The sequence below is a fragment of the Uranotaenia lowii genome, chromosome 1, assembly GCF_029784155.1.
Source record: "Uranotaenia lowii strain MFRU-FL chromosome 1, ASM2978415v1, whole genome shotgun sequence".
Classification (NCBI taxonomy): Eukaryota; Metazoa; Arthropoda; class Insecta; order Diptera; family Culicidae; genus Uranotaenia; species Uranotaenia lowii.
The window spans coordinates 111,347,113-111,360,830 of record NC_073691.1 but is presented as its reverse complement, the minus strand read 5'-3'; the positions used below and the strand labels follow the sequence as shown (position 1 = coordinate 111,360,830).

The following is a 13,718-nucleotide window of genomic DNA, read 5'->3' as shown; positions in this document are numbered from 1 at the left end:
CATGAGCAAACAAGTGTATACAGATAGAGGTTATCAGAATATCAACCTGGCAATGAACATTATTTCAGATTCTTGTTTTCAAGCTTTTTTAAATCGATACTTAAGCAGCAAACCTAACAACTAACAGCAGCAGGCTGATCGGCAGCAGCCTGCTGCTGTTAGTCACCCACACACAAAACTTTCGAGGCCGAAATTTAGCAAAATTTTGCTCAAATTTGACCAGCTAGAAAGTTAGCAATCAATTTAGCAATATTTTTTAACTATATTTTTAGCAAACGAGAAAAAAGTTAGCCGCCGCAATTTTTACTCAATTTTTTAGCATAAACCGGAGAAAAAGATTGCCCGGATCTGAAATTTCAAAATTTATGGTTTTTTCTCTGGAGAATCAGGGAGGATGATTGCCTATGAAATAGAACACACAAATTTCCTTTACTTTCAATTTATTTTGCACTTTTTTTTTAATTTAATTTCACGCTTTTTGTACAACGGACGGAAGTTTCGATCCTGAGAACGCATCTTCCGGCGAGCGGAATGCCAAGCCATCTTCCTCAACGAATGCGCCGGAGTGTGCCGGCTAGCAGCTCGTTCAAATTCCAGTTGTGGTTCCCTTCATTTCCGGTCTGTTATGGGTTTCTTGTTTCAGTTGTAACCTGGTAGAAAGAAAAACAAACATATTTTTGAATTTAAAAATCTATAAATCTGTACAATTCATAATCGGCCCTTACCTTTACGCATCCGATGTAGATTTGGCTAGTATTTTGTTTTTGACTTAGCCACCACTAGAACGACTAGCATCGAACTTTCGGAAACGCGCACAATCGTGTCAGTTTGTTATTTTTCTTCCAACCGGAGCGGCGGCTGCTGTCTGTGCACAAAGCGGCTAGAAAACCTTCATTTTACTCAAATCAAGCAAAATGAACTTTCTTATTGCTAAAATCAAGTAAATTTAGCTTTTTGCTAACTCAACAGTAAAAAAATATTTTTGCTAACGGAAAGTAACAGCGAAATTTTGCTAAGTGGAGCCCCGAAAGTTTTGTGTGCAATCACCCGATTCACACTTTTATTACGCATTCACTAATAAATTTACCGCTACACTCGACAACTCACCAAGTCAACATTCACTATGCCGAGAAAATTGAAAATTTTATTTACCGATAACTGCCTCAGAAACATTTGGGCGTAAGTGCAAGTTGAACGAATCAAAGGACGAATGAGACAAATTTCCCCTCCAGCTGATCGGCAACAGAAAGTTGATCAGCAGCAGCAAGCTAGTTTGACCAATGGCGCACCTGATTCACACATTCCATTATGCATTTACTCACCAATTTTCCGCTACACTAGATATTTCACTTATTAAACAGCCACTACGCCGAGAAAATTGAAAATTTCCCATAGTATTTGCATCAGAAACATTTGGGCGTAAGTGCAAGTTGAACGAATCAAAGGACGAAAGAAAAGAGACGAATGAAACAAATTTCCCCTCCAAACGACGAATGTGTTCAGACGTATGAACGATTTATGTTTGAATATGTCGTATGTTCCTATATGATTGAAAAATAGCTCTAAAAATTGCAAAAAATTAAATTCATAATGTGGAATATCTGAAACAATTAGTTTCCATTAATATTGCGTATTTTTTGAAGGGTTAGGCCGATGACATAGTGAATACACAGTAAATTTTTGCCTCGGTTTCCAGCAAAAAAAATTGCTGGAAACGTTCAGCAATCCAAATGTTTGCTGGAAACCAGCAATCGGTTTTCAAATTGCTGGATTTTTCAGCAATCGGTTGTGTTCTTGTCATTTTTGCTGAAAAATCAGCAATCGGTTTTCAAATTGCTGGACTTTCCAGCAATTGATCTGGTTTGCTGGAAAATCAGCAATCGAGTTGTCACATTGGAGTTTGTTTGTTTTCGTACGCTGAAGCAAGGTGAGACTCTATTTTACGAATTTTGGTTAGATTAATATAATTATTTTTATTTTCCTCTACATTCTAGAAATAAGACATAAGTCAAAGGTGAGTTTTTATTGGACAGATTTCATAAAAGATACTAATCAGAACTCTTTTCTCAGGTGGCAAATGATCAACACTTTGGCACAAAGCTGCCACTCCAGAGCCCGTATTGAAAAATTATAAAAATAAGTTCTTGGAAATAAATGCAAACACAATTTAAAAATAAGAGAAACAAATTCTTTTTCATTGCTCATTATATGCACAGGCAGTAATCAATATCTAATTTAGAATTGAAATATAAATTTGGTACTATATAAATACAGCCGGTTGTTTTGAAAGAAATTGCTGGCTTCCAGCAATCTGATTGCTGATTTTCCAGCAATTTGAATTGCTGGAAACCAGCAATAACGTTTGCTGTTTTTTTTTTCCAGCAATTTAAATTGCTGGAAATTTTGCTGGAAAGTCAGCGGGACAAAACCCAGCAAAATTTTGCTGGTTTCCAGCAAAAAAAAAATTTGCTGTGTACGATGCGATGCGATGCGGTGAATGCGATTCAATGCGGTGAACCACATTTGATGAAAATGTATGTGAATCGCTTAAACCTGACATACTCAACGCGGCGAAGCATATGTCAATTTGTTCCGCCGCTCGAGTTCGCGTAGGCTGCGTCCGTAAATTTTCCGCCAATTCGCATCGCATCGCACTCACTATGTCATCGGCCTTATCGGCGCAGGAATAAAAATACACTCAGAAAAATACTATTATGTATGCCATAAGATTCTCTTATGAAGTGGCGCCATAAGAAAAATCATTGAAATTCATAAGATTGTCTTATGACGCGAATGAATTCTGAAGATGAACGCCTATTGCAATGAGAGGTTGTTGCTTTTCATAAGAGGTTCTTATGGAAACAGTAAATCACTTTCTAATAAGAATAATCTAAGATATTTCATGCTGAAAACATTCTCTTTATTGTTTGCCAATTTTGTTTGAAATCAAATCATTTATGGTCATCATCAGCAGTGCATCAACAGACGCTTCCATCAAAGTTTTTTTTGCCGCATCCCAATCTTCGACTTTGTTAGATCAGATAGCTGAAAAGTAAACAAAAATGTATTTTAAATTACTAATATGTCGCTCACATCAGAAACAACAAATGGGACTTACCATTCCGGAAATGACAATATAATTTATCTTTGAAGTAAAACTAGTAACTATGAACTGGCGATTGCTTCGTTCTGTTAGATGATGAAAAAACTGTTGAAATGAACGAATGTGTTCATTACTTTCACACAATGCCGTTTCTTCTATTTTTCATAAGTACTTCGTATGAAAATTGAAAGAATTTCATAAGACTCTTATGAAAAATTATTTTACACTCTAAAAAGCGGTTCATAAGATGCATCTTATAAAAATTATAATAAGAATTTGCCTGAGTGTAGGATTTGAAAAACACTCTTCAAATTTCAGAAGCGTTTTTCTCGGTTCGGTGTTTCTGTTTCATTCGACGTAATGAAAGCTCACGCGAGAAATTAAGAATATTAAAACCGAGCAGCCAGGTTGAAGATGGTCCAATGAATTTAAATTTCAAGCAAGGGAGCCTGCAAAATTTATCTTTGTTATTTTTTTCTCAGCTGACTAAACGCCTTAAGTGGTTTTGTTTCACATCATTAATCTTAAGTTGTGTCACATGCATTAATAAATTATATTGATGTCACGGATCTGTCAAACACCTCCAAACATAAGTTAAAAAAAAACATAGTTTCGTTTAAAGTATAAGTAAAATATATTTTGCTCCCATAATCACCATACCCTTCCCCCCCCCCCCATACTCCCCCTCTCCCACACCTTTCAATATCTACAATTATTATTAAGTGTTTTCACATATTACTGTCAAAGAATTTAGCAAACACATTTGAAAAACTTTTGTTCTGAACATCCCTGGCTGTGTTGGCAGTTCTGAAGGAAAAACCAAGGTTCTTAGATACACTAGGTTCTCCGACTTTCACAGTAAGTAGGCGAGGAGTGAGCGGGGCTCTCAATGAGTTTGTTTATTTTTTGCTCAGCTTTTCTGGGGTTTGTTGGTAAACAAACTTCATGAGTTCCATATAGTTGCATAGCCTACATAGCCAAAATGGCTGAATCGGGAATTCCTTATTCGGGAACACCTCCTGAATATATACCACCCTTGGGAAAAACCAAAAAATGGTTATTTTGGAACCATAAATGGTTGAATAAAAATGAGCGTGTAGTTTTCTGACGTTTACTTGTGGACGACTCCGGTTGTGAAGAGAAATTTGTGTCTGGCGGAGGATTCAATTTTCAATTTCCCAAAATGTTGAAACCTTCACGAATGCTGTTCCGTTCGACGGTAAGTGACTATTATTCAAAAGCCTTTGGAACGCTCTGCAACCAATCGGTAGTTTTTAAATTGAATTGAAATCAAAGCCAATACTTAAAAGTTATATAAGAATGCGAAAACGCGAAGCTTGTTAATTTAGCTTGTTTGCAGGTACAGTGTATCCGCGGAATATGTGGTACTTCCGCAAGGCTGAGCGACAACTTGTTCGTACACCGGGACACGCCTGAAGATAACCCGGGTATACCGTTTGAGTTTAGCGAGGAAAACAAAAAGGTTTGGATAGAAAATCAGACACAATTGTTTACTTCTCATATAACTGCAATGTTCGTTTACAGAGGGTGAAAGCCATTCTAAACATATACCCAGATGGCCACAAACGAGGTGCCATGATCCCTCTGTTGGATCTGGCTCAACGTCAACATGGTTGGCTTCCAATTTCTGCAATGCATAAAGTAGCCGATATTTTGGGTTTGCCCAATATGAGAGTCTACGAAGTTGCCACATTTTATACTATGTTTATGAGAAAACCAACGGGAACGTACCATATTCAGGTGTGCACTACTACACCATGCTGGCTGCGCGGATCCGACGATGTACTGAACACGTGTAAAGTAAGTAAACGTTTGTTCCAGTTTTATAACCAAATGCTCTTGAGCCTTCATAGATTTTTTAAAAGTAATACGTAGTCTATATTCTGTTGTTGGAAGCATTTAGGTAGTGTCTTTGTCTGCTCTTGTCGGTAGAAACTGGAATAACTTTATTTCGACCGTATCGGTCTATTTATAGGGAAACTATTCACATAGTTACATTTATTTCTTGGTTATTTCTTATTATGTGTAGGTACGTTGATATTAGTCCCATCGATACTGCCGTTCCAAGCAAAACTGTGCCATGTGGCTTTTGGATCATTTTTGCTGTTATCAGTCTCTTTCTGTGTTAACTTTCGAATAAAAACACAAATAACTATTCTTTGTTCTGAACTTATACGAAATTTTCATCAACGTGGTGTCTTTATTTTGTTATTTCTACGCAAGAATGTCACGCTAGAGAAAATTCTTTGAATGCAAATTTCATAAAAAAAAATGCTCTTAAGATGAGTTTAATCTGTTGAATATAATGCTATTCACCGAAAAGAACACTAAAATAGAGGGTGGGGGAGTGATTTATTCAGATAAATTTTCACCAACACTTTTCGATTGATACTCCTATCAATACATACTCAACTATACATTTTTATAAGCAAAAAGGAACACAAATTACCTTGTTGTGGTATGAGCCTACTTGGTTGAATGATTCAACTGAATCAAAGCAATCGAAAGATTCCTTTTAATTCAACCATGGTAAATGAAAAGTTCATATACCAGTATCTCGATAGCGACTTACTACCTTCATCAGTGAACGTTTTCAATTGATGAATGTGTATCGTTTCCCTCCCTTATATTGTCCGGGTTAGGTAAGCTACCTAGTAGTAGCTTTGTGATTCAATTCAATTTATTATTATTTTTTTTTTTTTTTTGTAGCGTTTAAATAGCTGTGGGAAGCTGACGCTGAAAATGAAATGTGGGTAGAGGGGTCAGGGAAGTAAAAGTTTAGAGTAGGCAGCTTAGAATAGTAAGCGATCTTGAGAAGTTGGTTATACCACCCTGTACTTCCTTAAGTCCACTTCAGATGAAGATGAACTTAAAGCAGAGCAAGATAGTGAACTAACCCCTCATGATACCAGTTGGAGGAAGTACGTTGGCGGTTTGAGAAAGGTCGCTCAATTAATCCCAACGAAACTATCTACTATGCATTAAAAATTAAATGATAATAAGAACGTCCTCACCCGAAACTTTCACCTCCTTGTCGGTCATCTTGCTGGGTTTGGCTGCTTGGAGTGCTTGCTCTGTTTGGGGTGCCCTTGCTGGACTTGGTTACTTGGGTTGTTGGTTTGATCCGGGGAGATCCTTTCGTGTTGCCCATCGCTTCCCCGTCTTTGAAATATTGTATCCTTCGTCCCTCGGGCTCTCCAATCCTCCTCTTGTCATCCTACGACTTTAGCTCCGCATGCGATTAAAAAATAAAGAGAGAAAAAAAAGAGAAGAAAAAGAGAAAAAGGAAGCAAAAGGAGAGGAAACACAAAAAAAAAACAAAAAAAAACGTATTAGTTTGATCAATTAATTTAAAACTGTAAGATTTCATATCTAAAAAGAAGCCTAACTCAAACTAATAATAAATCGAGCTCAAATAAATAGAAGAAGTAATCTACATTATTCCTGTCATATCACAGAATCATACAATTTTACCAAAATATGGATGTGAGAGCCTTCTGGGCAACCCTATTTAAAACTTATAAAAATTTCTAGCTCAAATTAATAGTAGAAGTCTTATCCCAACATCACAAAACCATGCAAATTTACCAAAATATGGATATAAGAGCCTATCTTACTGTTTGAGCATCGCCCTATCCTATCTGCCTCACAAAGTTGAATGCCTACTTTTGAATGAGATTTAAAAATTATCAAAACTGTTTGCTTTGAACTATAATACTATCACAACAACACAGGAGACAGATGCATTTCACAAACCTAAAACCACAAAATATCATTTCCATCCAATTAGCCCCCAGTGATTGAAAAAAGCTAGATTTAAGAATAAACCATCGTAATTCATAAACCGCAAATACACATCCACTGGAGCATTGGGGAGGAGAATGGTATTTACATATGTTAACCTACTCCTTTCTAATTTTCTAACTGTTTGAATATATTTGAAAAAAAAAAATGAAAAAAATTCCACTTCCGAATGACCTGAAAAATAAAAAAGAGCATTAAAGAAGGCACATAAAATTACAATAAAAGGTCAAACAATCATTTCTGATCGGACCAGATTGACCATGTGATTGAGCTTTAGTTAAAAGCCGTGGGACCGACATCTAGGGGTTCCGTTTCACTTATGGTCGGAAGTGATCCGTTGATGCCTATAGCAACACTGAACTGTGATACTCTCACTATTCTATATTTAATGTTGCTATACGTCAAGGTATACCCGTTTATATCAAAGTGATATAAATGAGCACTCAATCACGCCCACGGTGATTCAATTCAATTTATTATTGAAATAAAAAATGGAAAAATATCAGTTTCTTGCAACTAATTTATTGGGTCCAAATAAATGTTCCGACTTGAAAAACCCCATCAGTTTTCCACTCAAACAGGAAATTTTTGTTGTTGTTTTCTGTAAATAATAATAAATAAATTTAGTATTTTTTGAGTATTCACTTGATTTTATACTTACTTTTATTTTTGTTGAGCTTAAAAATTCCCAAAAAACATAATTGGATATTGTCTTCAGGACTTGATGGCTTGAAAAAGTAGAAATAAAAGAAAAATATAATTTAATATTTTGGTTACGGTTTATTCATCACAATTTACCTTTTATAACAAACAACCATCATGGCAATACTTTCATCGAGCTCTGGAATTGTTTTCATACTAATAAATAGCTTCTTTTCTGCGTCTACTAGCGCAAACACAACTCGTTTGAGTTTCCCTTCCAAACCACAATAAATACATTCAATCTCAACATTGTTGACATGCGCTATTCGTAGATTCATTTGAATTTTAAGTGATCGGTCAAGTGAGCGGAAAAAAAAGTGGACGTCCAGTAGAATTCAAGTGCCAGTCACTTAAAACTCAAGTGATGAGTAAGTGAATATTGACTCGCTCACTTTAAATTTAAGTGAGGGGTAAGTGAAATCTAGAGTTTTTTTTTGATTAAGTCGTATGAACCACCTGGCATGTTTTGAGAAAATCGATGTTAAAGTTCAGAAACACCTTTTTAATTCTCACTTTGTTATTACTGGTCAAATTCATCTGCAAATTCGAAATATAATGTAAAACTGAACGCAGAACATGATGATGTACTTGAAACTTGCATTAAATGAGTTCTTATCAATGAAGATGTACTTACGACATACTGCATTTCTCTTCTGGCGCAAAAGCCATTTTGATCATTTGATAATTCTGGTTACAAAAACTGATTTCATTGGCCAAAATCCTCAGTTATTCGTTCGGAGATGTTTGAAGAAAAGTTTTGAATGGTAATCCTATCCAATTAGTATGTGAAAATCATTGAGCGATGGCATTTGTAATTATTGCATTGTGGGACTTGCCATTGGGAGTCCACCCGGACATTTCCGACCACTACCATTGGCGCTACTGGCCGTTAAAGAAGTGTAAAAAAGCATCACACATCTGTTTTGATTATTTCGTTTGCCTCTGTAATGAAAAAAATAATACTCATTCACACAGTGAAAAGTGAAGCTGATGGTACTCACCCAACACAAATTTGGAGCCATTTATTTTATCAGGACAGCTAAGAACACTCCCGGACACAGTTTTCGTTGAAATTTACACGAATTTTCATAACTCGACAAAGAAAATTTCGCGACGAAGCATTACGTCGTAAAAACCAACCTGACGAATTGTTTTTAGCGACCTTTTGCATCCCGGCAAATACACGGCAACGCAAAATGACGCAAAACCAAATTGCACTGAAAAATGAAAAAGTTAACATACGTCCTAAATTCAAATCATTGTGTAAAAGTTATTTTATGATAAAATGAAACCAATTTTTTACCAATGATAAAGTACATGCTTATCAATCGTTTGCAGCAAATAACTCAATTTTGTTTATATTGGTTCATACGACCTAATCAAAACAAACTCTAGAAATGTACATTAGTCACATGAAATGAAGAAATCCACTGAATTCTTACTTTTAAGTGAATCTTCAAGTGTATTTTAAGTGTGATTTTGGGTTCAGTGTGCACAATCGAAATTCGGTCGGGCTCGGCCTGCCCGCTGCCGAGCAGCGATGCCACGAAAATCTGTACCATCAGTGTTTTTAATTCTGTTCAATTGGGACACGAATGGACCAAGATCAGACTCATTTTTTATACAGATTTTTTTTTTGTGGCAACGGTGTTCGGCAGCCGGCAGGCCGAGCCCGCCCAAATTTCAGCTGTGTTGTTGCAGTTGCTTGTTTTTTGGGAAAGAATTCGCTTTCGTTTGTTGAATTCAGCGTTGTGGTGGTAGGTACACTGGTACACATTGTGCAGCTCAATGAGCTGAGGGCTACCGCTGCGTAGCTCAGTGATTTGCTTCGATGTGGCACTTTGATGGACAGTTAGCTCAGGCAGTGCTCGGTTTTGCTCTCTCAATGTGCTATGGAAAAAATGCACATTGAGCTCATTGTGTGAGCGACACCCCTGGTACTACATATTAATTTTCTTCCCATTGGAAATAAAAAGAAATCAATTATGGTTTAAAACATTTTATTTATTTAGATCACATTATCACATTCACGTTATCGATTTTCTCTATAATTAGAGTTTTGAATCGGTACATCTGTAAATAAAGAGGAGAACAAAATGTACACATGAGATTTTTATATAGCGTACATAATACAAAGTTATGACAAAAATGCTTCTCTTGTTATGAAGCTCACAAAAAACGATATTTAGCAAAATAATGCTAACAGTAAAAATTCAAAATTGCATGGAAAGTACTTACTGAACGATGTTTGTTGGCGACAGTTCCTTTCGAACAACTTATGAAGGGTTTCGGCGCCAGATGTCTCTCTGTTGTGTTGTGAGCCTACTTGGTTGAATGATTCAACTGAATCAAAGCAATTGAAAGATTCCTTTTAATTCAACCACTGTGAATGAAAAGTTCATATACCAGTATTTCGATAGCAACTTACTACCTTCTTCAGTGAACGTTTTCGATTGATGAATGTGTATCGTTTCCCTCCCTTATATTATCCGAGTTAGGTAAGCTTCGATTGCTTTGATTCAGCCAGATGTCTCCTTGAACCGGATCGGAAGGGATTAGTTGGATGAATGGTTGCCCTGAAAAAGTTTATTAGGTTTGTTTATTTGAAATTAAATTGATTTTGAAAGACCTACCTAGGAGTCCACTATCGTCTGCCCTCTAAAGCTGTCAAAACTTTCCTACGCCGGATCTTGTGATTCCTGTGCTGTCTGGCTGTTGCGCGGCAAAGCTTCTTGTCGTCCCGTTCACCAAGCAGAAGCTAATGAAGATGTGTTGACTGTTCGACGAAAAAATACTTTGGTTCAAAAAAAAAATTCATCTAAATCAATGATTTTTCACATTGATTCTGAGTCAAAAAAATTCTTTGAATTCAAATTAAATACTTTGATTCAAAAATTTGGAACATTGGTTTAATGGAAAAAAAATTCGGTTCAATATAAAATTTACTTGAATCAAGGAAATTGGATTTTGTTTCAATGTACACGAGGTTTTTGAATCAAAGATGTATTTTTTTTTTATCTCAATGGTACTACTTTTCGCTGCGTAATCATACGTCCTAAATTCAAATCATATTGATAAAGTTATTCATTGATCAAATGAAACCAAGTTTTTACCAAACATAGAATACAACTTTTTCAATCATTTTCAGTAAATAACTCAAGTTTGTTTATATTGGTTCATACGACCTAATCAAAACAAACTCTAGATTTCATTAATGCCAGCTACGTCGAAAGCTTTCGACATGTCAGTGGTATTATAAATATACAGTCTACTTGGAATCCCTTTACCATCCAATCAAGAACACGGGTAGTGAATTCACGTAGATTAGTAACGACTGATCTTTTTCTGAAAAAACCGTTTTGACATGGTGAAATTTTGCTTTCTAATACGGGATATAGCTGTTGGTAGATTAACTTTTCAAAAAGTTTTGACAAAGCTGACAGTATGGCGACTCCTCTGTAATTTTCTGCCAAATTTTTATTTTTATTTAACAAACTAAATGGTCTCTTGTTTCCATATTTTGACCAAGCTTGGTGTTAACTTATTTAGCATTAAATATCAATTTTCGCCTTGTCGATGAAATTAGCTAATGCTTGGAATATTTTGATATTTTTCTTTTTGAGCATTAAATATAAATCGGGGAAGGCCCTTTCTTCCACGATACTTCTCCAAAGTTCTCTTCTATGGTTTTCATACTGCGTGCATGAAAATATCACATGATTAGGTGTAGCGGCTGCCAACCCACATCCGCAAGTGTCGTCTTCCAAAATGTTGTTTCTATACAGATGCGATGGAAGTCTGGAATGGTTGCTTATCAGCTTCAAAAGTGTTACGACGGTTTTTCGGTTGAATCCTAAGTTTTGAAACCATAGGCCAAGAGAAACTCTGGGGAGAATTTGATAACAGTATCTTCCCATTGTTCCTCGGTTCCAATCGATTTGCCATGACGTTATAGCTCGTTGCTTAGCAGGAAACGGGATGTCCATACTGTGAAATTGATGCGGTGCAGGATCTCTATTGGAACACGCCTCCTTAGCAGATTGGTCCGCAGATTCGTTCAGTGGGATGTTTATATGGGATGGAACCCACAGGAACGTTAGAGATGAGCCGTTATTTTCCGCTTCTTGGACAATACGCTTCATTTCGAACCAGATACGTGGTAGACGGTTGTGTATAGATGGGTTGTGTAAACTCTTCAGACAGCTTAGACTGTCTGTCATGACCAAATAATGAGCAGCAGGTAAGGATTTGATCACCTCTACAGCATCGTATAAAGCCAAAAATTCAGCTAGGTATATTGATGTTTCCGGTGGCTGCCAAATTTTTAGAACCTTTCTTGTGAGTTGGCGTCACTCGCGATATCTTCCAAATTGATGGGAAAGATCCGGTACGTAGCGATGAATTGAACATTAGAAACAAGGGTTGTAACAATTCGTTGCTGCAAGCTTTCAGTAATGTGTTTGGTATTCCGTCGGGACCTGGTGATTTTTTCGAATCTAACTCTTCAATGCCTTTTTCAATATCAGATATTGTCAAATGGATGTGATTCATAAGTGGAATTTCTGGCATATCTAATGAACCCCAAGCAACATTTTAAACTCCTGATGGTTTTATAAGAAAATATGGAGGTTTTATAAAGAAATTGCAATAGTCTTGATAGCCGTGAAACGTATTTCGACAAGACCTTAACCAGAACTATCTTCAGGATATCTACACAACGATTATAAAACCTGTTTAGAAAACCTCAATCAATTTCAAGAATATTTTATTTTCCGTGTATATAGCGGATTTGAAAGCCGCTATAAAGCAATTTCAAAACCTTGCTACACACTCATCTGGCGCAACCCCTTATAGTGTAGTTTTGACCCGTTATCGGAAAAGACTGGGTTAACTCCTTTTTCATGTAAAGTCCTTGTACCCCTTATAGTGTACACAGCATGTACGTCAAAGCAGAGGTGAAAATTAGTAATGTAAGCATGTAAAATCTACACATTATTTTGGAAGCCCGCTCTGCGATGTCAGCCCTTTGATGTTAGCCCTTAAAATGTCAGAAGGATGGAAAGAAAATAATAAAAACAAATCAGTTAGTTTTGAATTTCTGTATTCGGCAAGGTATAATTTTCATGCTCTTGTTATAGAATAGGAAAATATTCAATCAACTCAATCAATTGAACTGATCTTTCAGCATTAACCGATTCATTGAATCGTCGAACGAGATCGGTTACGGCAGAAAGAGTTCTATATTCTGAATGACAAGTTAAAAAACTACCTTTTATTTAGTAAGCCAGCTTTTCTAAATAATGTGTAAAATAGACTCGAGGAAACGACACTTTTTTGACAGATCTCGGCTGTTCGCAATAATGGGTCAATTTTACAAGTTTAAGGTGTTGCGCCAAATGAGTGTGTATAAAACTCTCATGAAACGTCAAATGTCAACAAACAGCTGATCGGATTGATTGTGATGAAAACAACAAAGCCAGCGAGAAGAATTGCAAATGGCACAAACAAAATTATTTTTCTTTCATACGCCAGCAGCAATGATGAAGGTAACATTCTAATTTTTTGGCCATATGATTACAGTTTTATTATATTTATTTTAATTTCTGTAGGCACGGGTCATCCGGATATCCAGAATAAGGCAAGAAAGTGTCACTTGCCTTACGCTGACTGCTGCAATTGGACGACTATTTTCAGGTAAAATATTACTCCATCCGGATGTTTACCCTGATCGAAATGACGGTAACGGAGGATGATTTGTGCCAGTAACTATCCGTAAGAATCGCCAATAAAATACCTTGTTGGGTGTCGGAGCCGTATTTGTAGCAGTACCGTTATTGTGGCAAGAGAATTGGATCAAACGGAACAGTATACGCTAGAGGATATCGGAGTTCGGAAGAAATTTTATAGTCCGTGAATCAAAATGCTTTGGAACAGAAGATGAGTTCTTGTTTGTGATTGTTAGTGAAATCTGTATAAATAAGTTCGAAAATTCTAAAAAATAAATAAATAATGGAATGTTAAACCAATTTAATGTTTTTTATTTATTTGTTTAATTGAATCAAAAGAAAAATAAGCTCTGCTTTCTGCG

The 13,718-nt window shown here is 36.2% G+C and overlaps 1 protein-coding gene across 2 annotated transcripts in view; it reads left to right on the top strand.

The window, feature by feature from the left end:
- Positions 1-4,185: 4,185 nt before the first annotated feature.
- Positions 4,186-13,718, top strand: part of LOC129738706 (NADH dehydrogenase [ubiquinone] flavoprotein 2, mitochondrial) — a 45,707-nt gene continuing 36,174 nt past the window's right edge. The window contains exons 1-3 of one of the 2 annotated variants that reach the window (XM_055729961.1): positions 4,186-4,322; positions 4,470-4,586; positions 4,649-4,924. In XM_055729961.1, the coding sequence (XP_055585936.1) occupies positions 4,287-4,322; positions 4,470-4,586; positions 4,649-4,924 (429 nt within the window). In that variant the 5' untranslated portion in view covers positions 4,186-4,286. Of the gene's footprint in view, positions 4,323-4,463; positions 4,587-4,648; positions 4,925-13,718 lie in introns of both variants that reach the window. The other variant, XM_055729960.1, reaches the window with a different exon arrangement.